At 34.0% G+C, this 10,991-nt stretch overlaps 1 protein-coding gene across 1 annotated transcript; it reads left to right on the top strand.

Annotated features, from left to right (window-relative positions):
* The first annotated feature begins 5,650 nt into the window (after positions 1-5,650).
* On the top strand, positions 5,651-6,472 carry LOC115961550 (wall-associated receptor kinase 2-like). The gene has a single exon (XM_031080518.1). It carries the CDS (start codon positions 5,651-5,653, stop codon positions 6,470-6,472), a length of 822 nt encoding a protein of 273 aa, XP_030936378.1.
* Positions 6,473-10,991: the final 4,519 nt, after the last annotated feature.

Raw genomic sequence — 10,991 nt, 5'->3', positions numbered from 1 at the left:
GCACAGGGGGCTTATATAGTGCTTGCAGTAAATCTCGATAGATGCAGGTATCAAGAGGTATCAAGGTATCTGTCGAGGAGGTATCGAGAAAAAGACCCTCCGACAGCTAAGGTGTTGAGGAGGTATCGAGGAACAACTTAACAAAAACCAAGAATAGAAGCTCGATCTATCCACCAGGTGCCGAGAAGCTATCGAGGATGCAGACCTATTCTCGATCGATCAACCAGGTATTGAGGTGCAGGCGAGATTGCGATAAGAAAAAGCTTAGGAAGCTCAACAGATAGCTAGCTATTGAGGAGGTATCAAGGAGGTGTCGAGCCAGCTTTTAAAAACAGTTTTTCGAGATATGAAAAACATAGACATGAATGCAATCCAACAAGCAACTCAACCAATGATCCAATCAACATATTTAGCTCTCAAAATCATCTTTCAATTAAAAAAAATAAAAAATTAAGCACATGGATCTTCAAAAACACACACACACACTAAACAATTTTAATTAATTTTATATTTCAAAAACAAGTCAAGAGAGTTTAGTGAGCATACATTAACACATGTAAAACCTTGTGATGACCTGCACATGTATCAAGAATAGCAAAGAATATTGCGTGTTATGTGTGAAAAACATCGCAAGATTGCATAAGTGTATACATGTTATGACGATTTGAGATATGAGAAAATCATTTTAACTCACACACAATGATAACTGCTTGATGGGGACTATCATCTTTGAGGTACATCCTATAACTCCCACATCTCCTAGAATACATGCTTGCAATCATATTTTAAAGCATATTTGATATTTTTGCTTTTGATTTTTCTTTGCATATTTTTCTTTTAAGCATATCATGCATGGGCATATTAGAGAGAGAAAAGAAATATCCAATGATATTTGACATTCCAATTTTGCTATACCTAAGCACACAAATATCATTGACACTGCACTTTTGCTATGCCGAAGTATACAGGTGTCATATTATGATTGGCGGGCAACAGTAGTGAGATGGTTATTAATGCCTTTCTCTTAAGATTTTTTAGTCCTTCCCGTCAAAAAGAGTTATACGAGTGTTAAGTACAATAGATAACTTAATCTTACTCATCACAAACACGAGCCACAAAGCTCACTTGCTTAGTTGTGCATAGAGATACTTATCTAAATTACAAAAGATACAAAGTTTAGAAGACTTTGTTTCAATGGCCATCCAAGGTATACAAGTACCAATGTACACAAAACGCACACCGTTTATGTATTTTTTTGATTTTTCAATTTTTTTATATTTTTATATGAAAAACAAAACTAAAGAAAAAACAACAAAAACATGTTAAACAACCAAAGCATAAAAACTAGAATGACTTAAAACATGAAAGCAAAACACATAAGTAATACACACACAAAACAAGAAGGGAGAGAGAAAAGTGATAGAATTACTTGGAACCATTTTCCTTCCACACCCTGGAAGAACCGTTCCTTTGATTAAACCCTTGAACCGGCAGTAAGGGAGAAAAACCGTTCAAGATTGAAAGGAACATGAGGGTTTTGAGAAGATTTCCAAGGGGAGCAAGAGAGGATTGAAGCTGATTCTAACTCCCATATGCTATCATGCCATTGCTCTGTTGGGTGGCAAGCCACTTGTAGCAATTTGGTCAAGTATGATCGGCAACTCCACAATGATGACAGAGATGCTACTTCTTTTGTTTAGGCTTTTAAGAGTTAGCCTTCTTAGCCCTAGGATTTTTATCATCTTTCTTCTCAAGCTTAAGGGGTGCTCCTAAGATAGATTTACCATTATCTATATTCTCACTAGCTAATTCAGTTTTGATTTCATTGTTCTCAGTTTTAACATTATTAGCAAGAGGAACAAAAATAGTAGTACTAGTAGAAGAAATATTAGAGGAAGAAATACCATAGCCTAAACCTGTTCGATCTGAAGCAGATTTCTGAATGTTGAGCATCTCATCAAGCTTTGCACTTCAAGTCCTCTCCAGTTGAGCTCTGACTTGAAACAACTCTGATTCAAACTTTTTGGTCTTCTCATCCAAGAAATTGTTCTTGAACCTCAGTGCTCCAATAGTTTGATTCGCTTCATCAAACTTTATGGAAAACTCCTCACGATCAAGTTCCACATCACTGAGCTTCTTGGTGGTTAGCCTATACAGTTTTTCATGCTTCTTAGAAAGCTTGCACAACTTCTCATAGCCTGTATGGATGTCATCTTGATAATCCATCTTCTCAAATTTTGATTCCACCAATTCCTCTTCTTCAACCACATCTTCAGCAATCCCATCAGTAGAATCAATAGTAGCAGTGAAGTCATTCAAGATTTCGTCATCCTCATTATCGGAATCATCCTCAGGCTCGGTGTCACTCAGGGTAACAGCAAGTGCCTTACTTTTTCCAATGCTCTTGAGATATGTAGAACACTCATGCTTCATGTGACCGAAGTTTTGACACCCAAAGCACTTAGGTCCTGCGGGAATAGTGTACTGGTAACCTTCCTTAGCATCCTTTTTCCCTTTGTCTTGGCTTTTAAACTGAGAAGAACTGGATTGCCTGTGGTCCTTGTCAGAACCCTTTCCATTGGCATTCTTCATAAACTTCTTGAACTCCTCATTGGTGACTGCACTAAACAATGCATTCAATGCTCTGTTATTGAAGTTTGCCGTCTTAATCTTGTCATCATCCTAGTCGACTGGCGCTTCTGTAGGCTTAGTCTAGCCTATCTCCACAGCTTGCCACACTTTCTCATCTGAAGACTGCAAGAAAACTCTCATGCATACTTTTCAGTATGCATAGTTAGTGTCATCAAATAAATGAGGTATAATTAATGACTATCCTCTATCCATGACAAACAGGGGTCAATGGATCAACATAGCAAAGATTAAACCTTAATCAGAGTGTGCTTATTCTAATACCACTTGATAGGCCACAAAATGAATGACCCCTTGTGATAGAAATTAATTAATTAATTAGCCAAGTTATTAATTAATCAATTTATCATGCAAATGTGTGGCAGCATAAACAAATCACCAATAAACTAATTATGCAGTGAAAAATAAATAACACGGTAATTTGTTTACGAATGGGGAAAACCTAACGGCAAAAACCCCACTGGGTGATTTTTAGGTCACCACTCTCGAACTTCACTATTATCACAACAAGCGGTCACAAGTAAAGGAATCCCAAATACCTTAACAACCTATAGTTAAACCCTTTCCGTAATACCCAATTGAACTTGTTTTGTAGTGGCAGTTCCCCTTTCAATGCATGACTCCCAAGTATGTGACTAACCAATTGCACGGATCCCAGTACGTGACTTCAATCACCAACTAAAAAGGTTCTTGGTTACAAAGTTCTTCAGTTCATCCACATGATGAAGATCAAGAAGATGCTTGGTCACAAAACCCTATGGTGCACATACACAACAACTTCTTCAAGAGAAAGAGATGAACTAGGGCAAAAACTTCGTCTTTGGTCACAATTTGCTTGAACAGAGTTGGCTTAATACTTGTGTAATTTATGAACTATTTAACGGCGTTTAAAACAATCCTTTTATATGTCTAGGGTTAGGAGAAAAGAAGGCCCAAAGACATATTCACAGATCCCAAGAAAATCAGATTTGAATTTTGAAAATCTTAAACCTCGACAGATAGGAGGTGTCGAGCAGCTATCGAGAAGGTGTCAAGCACATCGAATCTTTGAACAGGTTTCTTAAGCTTGATAGATATAGCTGTCGAGCTTTAATGATTTTGCACTATGAACTTGTTTTCTTGGACAGACTTGAAGGCTTCAATACTTGATCTTGAAACATGGTTTCTTGAAGTATTTAAACACATTCTAAATCTACCCAAACACATCCTAAATCTACCCAAATACAAGTAAAGTGCGTTTTGTCAAAGGATAAGCCAATTATATAAAATTATGACATATATTCTTAACATGTGAAACACATATGTCCTAACAAGAATTATGTGGATAAATAATTAAATTTAGTATTTTTTATCAAATGCAAAGATTAAACTAAACAAGAAACAAGGTTTTTATCATTTTTTATAGTTAGACTAAACAAGAAACAAGGTTTTATCGTTTATAAGAAGTCATTTTTGATAGAACTTGTAAAATAGAAGGAAGAAAAATAAAACATGTAAAGAGAGGAAAGGAAAGCAGAAGTAAAGACAATTATGTGGTTCGACTTATGAAAACCTACTTACGAAAAGCTCTTAATGTAAATGTTTACCATTCAAAATTTTATTATTTAGAATTGTTGTTTTATAATAAACCCTATAGGGTATACATAGAAGGAAAATACTAACAATATTTTTAAATTATTACATAAAATTAACAAACTAATGTGATAATTAATTAATGTGATTGGTGGATTTTAAACATAATAAATGAATATCTATTTTTATTTTTTATTTTTTTTATGATAGGTGACATATTTGATAATATAAATATAGACTACATATATATACACATCAACTTATACAGGTTATGTAGCAAAATTTATATCCCCAAAATTTATAAAGTTGAAATTGACTTAGGAGAATCTCTTGATTAGACTAAAATCAATGACAATTAATGTTCTTTAATTGTATCAAATCAACCAAAAAAAAAATTATATACAAAATAAAAATTTTACTTTAGCCTAATCTAAGGGTATATATGTGTGAAATTCTCTCCTATAGACTTGAACTCGGGCTCTTATTTCCTCCCCCCCTCTCCCTTCCCTTATACCTCTCAAGTACTTATATATTTATAGAGTGATTATCACGCTAAGAATGCGTGGTAGTCAATCAAAGATATTAATATGTGATAAATTTGATATACAACGATATACTAACAAAATTTTGGGAAAAAGCACATCATACATGGCTCAATTAGCCAATAAGTTGAATTTTTTTAATTATTTTATTATTATTTTATTTATCTAAAAATGTCAAATGAAGCTAGCATAAGAAAAGTTGTGATAGAAACAATAATACTATAAGTTTTTATTAATATTATGAGTTATTACAGGACCACAAATTATTTTATAATTTTTTTGCTAGAATTATAATGTAGTAAACTGTGAGTAGGGTTAATTATTACTTATACTCTGTTACATTAAAGTTGTAGTAAAAAATTATAAAAAATTTTGCAGTCATACTTTTTCTTACATTATTCTTCTTTACACTACCGATAATCACGATAAACTGTATCAATCCCGATATTTTCATCAATTAGGAGTGTTGTGATTGGTCTATATCCTCCCATTCTCGACAAAAAGAAAGTTGATTTTTGATAGCAGTTCCCAAGGAGAATAAATTTGGAGCCGTTAGAAACAAGAGAGGGAGGAGACGACAAAGACAGAGAGGAGCTCGAATAAGAATATTTTAAGCCTATAACTCTTGATGTATAGTGAACCCTCAACGAACCCTTGAGTCTTGAGGTTATTGAAAATGGAATAACTGACTTTATATAAGAGTTTGATAATTCCTTGACAAATTCACCAGTTCGCCTTATCTTTTTCCCTGCCTAATTAATGCGTTTTTGGTCCATAACTCTTCACCCAAGGCAGGGACTTGCCTGTTATAAGGAGGCCATCAAGGTTAACGGCAGCACAAACAAAGCCTAAATTTTTACAAAACAGAGATATATAAAAGCAAAGTCATGGCTCTGCATAGATTGCTTTCACAACAACTGCTTCTATTTGGGTGGACAATTTTAGCAGTAACGGCAGCATCTCAACCCAGTTCAAGTTGCATAAATAGCTGTGGATCACTTAGCATCCCCTACCCATTTGGTACAAGCGAGGGCTGCTACTTTGATGAGTCTTTTCTCATTACTTGTAACAACACTTCTGGGTCTTCAACGCCATTTCTGCGCCATTGTAATTTAACAGTGCTCAATATATCTCTGGATGGTGAACTACGAGTCTCCAACTTTGTAGCCCGTAATTGCTACAACAATTCAGGGCTTGTTGACAGTGATATTTTCCATCTTAGTTTATTAAATTTTTCCATCTCGTATACGAAGAACAAGTTCACTGCCGTTGTCTGTGACACTTTCGTGATTTTTAATGGTTTATCACGGGGACAAAACTATACCACTGGATGCCTATCACTTTGTGACCACATCAACAGTGTGGTTAATGGGTATTGCTCTGGAATTGGTTGTTGTCAGACATCCATCCCAGAAGGAGTGACGAATTTTATTGTGGGTCTTGGGAGCTTTAATTATCACTCCACGGTACTCGACTTCAATCCATGTGGTTTTGGTTTTGTAGGGGAAGAAGATGCGTACAACTTTTCCTTCTTGGATCTCAAATTTTTACAAAATAGAACAACCATTCCCTTGTTGCTTGATTGGGCTGTTGGAAATGAGTCATGCCAAGATGCTAAGAGGAATTTAACAAGCTATGCATGTAAGGCAGCATATGGTGAATGTTACAATTTCAACAACGGTCCTGGATATCGTTGCAATGCTCCTTAGGTTTTCAAGGTAACCCATACCTCCTTGATGGTTGTCAAGGTACCAATATAAATTCAGTATGCTGTATTGTTATTCGCATATGAATGTCACTAGTTAGTTGTTGTTGTTGTTGCTAAATGAACATATAGATTGTACTAATACCTTTTGATGGGTTGCAGTGTAGTTCAGATATCGATGAGTGCGTAACTTTAAACCCCTGCAACAAACAATGCCACAACTTTCCTGGGGGTTTCAGTTGCTCTTGTCCTAAGTGATACGAGGGTGATGGGTTGAGAAATGGAACAGGATGTCAACTTACAGACATCCAATCAAGGAGTATCGTTATTGCACTAGGTAATTACATGTAAATATTATTATTATTATTATCAGGGCTGGCACTAGGCCTAGGCCATTTAGGCCATGGCCTATGGCCCCTAACATAGAAGGCCCCCAAGTATGGGGGCGGCAAGGCTTTTTTTTTTTGGGTAATTAAGGAAAAAAAAAAAATGTAAGTTACATGAACTTTTTTTTCCCACTCTTAAGAAGTCCTAAAATATTAGAGTTATGCTAGTATATTACTAGTTTGATTACATAGATCTTATAAATTGTTGTGCGAGTAATTCAATACTTAATTGATTCTGTTGTTGAAATGCCATCTCATTGTCACATTAATTTTAAAGCTTTTTGTAGTTAAATTTGTAGTAAGTTTAGAATTTTTTAACCAAAAAAATTAATAGAAATACAACCCATTCACCATTAAGTAAATGAAAAATGTTAAAGCTATCACAAATTTTACGACAAAAAGCTTACAAACTGATGTGATATGAATATGATTAGTGTCACTTAAACAATATAATAAATGAATGTTTGAATAACTTTTTTTTTATTGGTGATATGTTAGTTTGTAAAACCTATATAATGAGTAAGAATTAATAATAAATTGAAATAGAATATATATGATAAAAAATAAACTCAATATTATTTAACTGAAATATAAAAATGTCCCTTTAAAATTTTCGTATTAGACCTCAAACTATCTTGGGCCAGCCTTGATTATTATTTTAACCAGTTTTCAATAAGAAATAATATATTAGATTATTTAGATGCATACGTGGAGGAGGGGTACATTAATTCCACCACTGGCTTTTTCTCTGGGCGGCTTTAAATTTTGGGCAGAATAAATCATAACAGAGAAACTTCATTAGCTTTCTCAAAGCTTTAGGTATACCAATGGCTAGGGATCGGATGGCAAAAATGTTACGTTCCCCTCGATCTGCTTCGTCCTATATGCGGGTTTTCTCAACCTAATATAGAGGATAACTGATGAGATGGAATAATGAAAGCATTGTCTTATAGCATGTGGGAAAATTCACAATCTAATGACAAGTGGATAAAAATTACAAACTAATTTGATTCTATATAAATAATTCAATACTAGAAAGTATTGATTGAGGCATAAAACTCTTGACTACTAATTTGATCTTATGTATGTGTAATACACAAATGTAAAATTAATGGACACTGTGTTGAAGTCTGTAATTTACTAAGTTGGCCATCACCTCACATGATATTATAAATAATATCATTGAAAAATAATTATTATTATTCACAAGAATTTAACAAATCACTGTTCATATTTCATGATATTTGTATTTTGATTCTTAAAATAAAAATTAAACAATGAGATTGTGAAAGATTTTTTCAATATGGTGTTGTAAAAAAAACATTATTGTTAAATAATTATAATAAGTTTATAAATTGTAAGTTACATATATATTTTATTGGTGAAGAATGCACTTTTTTGAGTTTAAGGACGAAAACTAAAATTCATACAAAAACAATATTTTAGCTTTATAAATTATAATTATGACTTTTCAGTTATAGACTAAGTTTAGTAAAAAAATGAATTATTAAGGGTTTGATTGGATACTGCTTAGTGCGAGTTTGGGAAGCGCGTTTTGTGCGTTTTTCAACGTGTGCATTTTTTTAGTGGGTTTCGTGCACTATTCATGGGACTTGTAAGTATTTTTTTTTAGCAAAAACAACTTTAAAACTGGGTCTCACGGCACTATTCACACATTTAAAAATTATTTTGCTATAGTGTTTTCAGTTTTCAGCAATAAAGGTTTGGTTGGATACTGCTTATTGCTGAAAATTGAAAACACTATAGCAAAATAAATTTTAAATGTGTGAATAGTGTTGTGGGACCCAGTTTTAACTTAACATTTGTGTCTTTCCATACTTTTGAGTCCCGTGAACAGTGCACATGACCCACAGAAAAAAGGCCAAACACAGACTCCACAGTTTTTCAGTGCAATCCAAACTCAACCTAATTCTTCTTATTCTTTTTTCCCGTTATATCCTTTAAAGAATTGCTACTTCACAATATTTTTACTACACTTTCGCAATAAATTCTAAGTAGTAAGCTGTTACTGATTCTAATATGAGTTCATTACTGATATTACTTTTTTGCCCACCAGTAACAGATAGCAATTTACCATTTAAAATTTGTTGTGAAAATATTATAGACAAATTTTGTATCCTTTATACTCATCTGTCAACAATAAAAAGCTTGATTTCCAAAACTAATCCATCCATTATTTTTCCCTTAGCAATGTTCTAGGAAAGTTTTGGCCTTTCGAAGTTTGATTTAATGTAGGTTTTTATCACGACTTTAGGAACGTACAAGTCATATCTAGTAATCTAGATTATATCCCAAAACCCAACAGTAAAAGTCAAAGTTAGAGTTCTCCATTATCGTTTATACATACCAAATCAACTTAATAGTTAATACTGTAAAGTTGTGATTTATAACTATTTTGTGTTAGTTTTAATTCCATGCCAAATTTGATTATATTTCTATTCAATCTTATGTATCCTATATTTCATGTAAGATTTCATTGTATGGGCTGTGTGTGAGAGAGTGTGTGAAGACTTAAGACAACATTGAAGATCAAAGGAGTTTTTGCGAGTAGCTTGTGAGAAGACTTCCTGCGAAGTGAAGCCATGTGCACAGCACGTGACTGGAATGCGAAGAGTCATGACAGCTGGTTTTCGTGAGTATTTCCCGAGTAAGGCCTTCCTGCGAGATACCCGCGAAACATTCTATTCTGCTATTTTGGCATATCTACTCCATTATGTCTTCACCCACACTATATATACTATCATTACCCACATATTGAGAGGAGTACTTTTCAGAGAGAAAATCCTATCCATAACTCTTGAAAGTTAGAGATTGTCATACTTATAATCCTTTACACAATCCATTATAGTTTTCCTCAACTCCTACACTTCATATCCAAATCCTTGAAAGGTTGATAGCCAAATACTTACCACACCCATCCTGAGTGTAAAGTGAGGTTTTGGTATTGTTGGGAAGTATTGGAAGGAGCCATTTGTTTGGTGGATGCAATTGGGCTGAGTTACATGATCTAGAGAGCTAGAGAAGACAAGGCTTCGTCAAGTTAGTTGGTAGCAAGAGCTTGGAGGGCTCAAGTACATGGGGTAGATTAGACTTGGAAGGTCTTTTGTTATTTATGTACTCCAACTTATTCTCTAGTGGATTGATTTACCACTTAGAGGGCAGCAGAGAGGTTTTTCGTTAAGTTTTTCGGTTTCCTCTTCTATAATACATTGTGGTGTTATCTTGTATTTACATCTTTCTTCCCTACTCTTTTAACTTTCATTTTATAGTTGATTTGATGAATATTGCTTAGAGTAGTTTTATTGTTTGTTTGCTTGCATTTACTCTATTCTGCATTTAGTTTAAGTTAGAGTAAACTCAATCGAGACGTAATTTTTAACTTGGGAGGGGGGGGTCTAAATAGCTCTTGTGTTTTCATATATATTCGAGCTTTCAAATACAAGTATGATAGGCCAAGAATGTATTCATCCCTTGTGATGAATTAACCAATTAAATGGCCATGTTAATTAATTAATTGTATTAGCATGCAATAAGCATGGTAGCACAAACAAATCATCAACTAAGTTAAAATGCAGTGAAAAATAAATTGACACAATGATTTGTTTACAAATGATAAAAACCTACACGGCAAAACCCCATCGGGTGATTTTCAGGTCACTACTCCCAAGAATTCAATATTATAATAACAAGTGGTTACAAGTAAAGGAATCTCAGTACCTTATACTAACCTACAGTTGAATCCTTACCCCAATACCCAATTGGAATTGTTCTGTAGTGACAATGTTTCCCTTTAATGCACGGCTCCCAGTATGTGACTAACCAATTTGATGTGCAGATCATAGTACATGACTTACTCACCAACTTGAGAAGGAACCTGATAAAAATCACAAAGCTCCCTGGTTGCAAAACACTACAGTGTACAAACACAATAGCTTTTTGAATAGAATGATGAACTAGGGCATATGTCTTTGGTTCACAATATGTTTTGTGAAAACCTTTTGCATTGAGTTGCATCAACTATGACGGCCCTTAAAACAATCCTTATATATGTTTAGGGTTATAAGAAAAGAAAGCCCAAAGATCTATTCATGGATTGAAGTGAAATCAGATCTGAAA

Source organism: Quercus lobata, chromosome 9, assembly GCF_001633185.2.
Source record: "Quercus lobata isolate SW786 chromosome 9, ValleyOak3.0 Primary Assembly, whole genome shotgun sequence".
NCBI lineage: Eukaryota > Viridiplantae > Streptophyta > Magnoliopsida > Fagales > Fagaceae > Quercus > Quercus lobata.
This window is presented reverse-complemented; position numbering and strand designations above follow the sequence as displayed.

Excerpts from the sequence above, each read along its gene's own strand:
- LOC115961550 (XM_031080518.1), top strand. The coding sequence starts at position 5,651 with ATGGCTCTGCATAGATTGCTTTCACAACAACTGCTTCTATTTGGGTGG.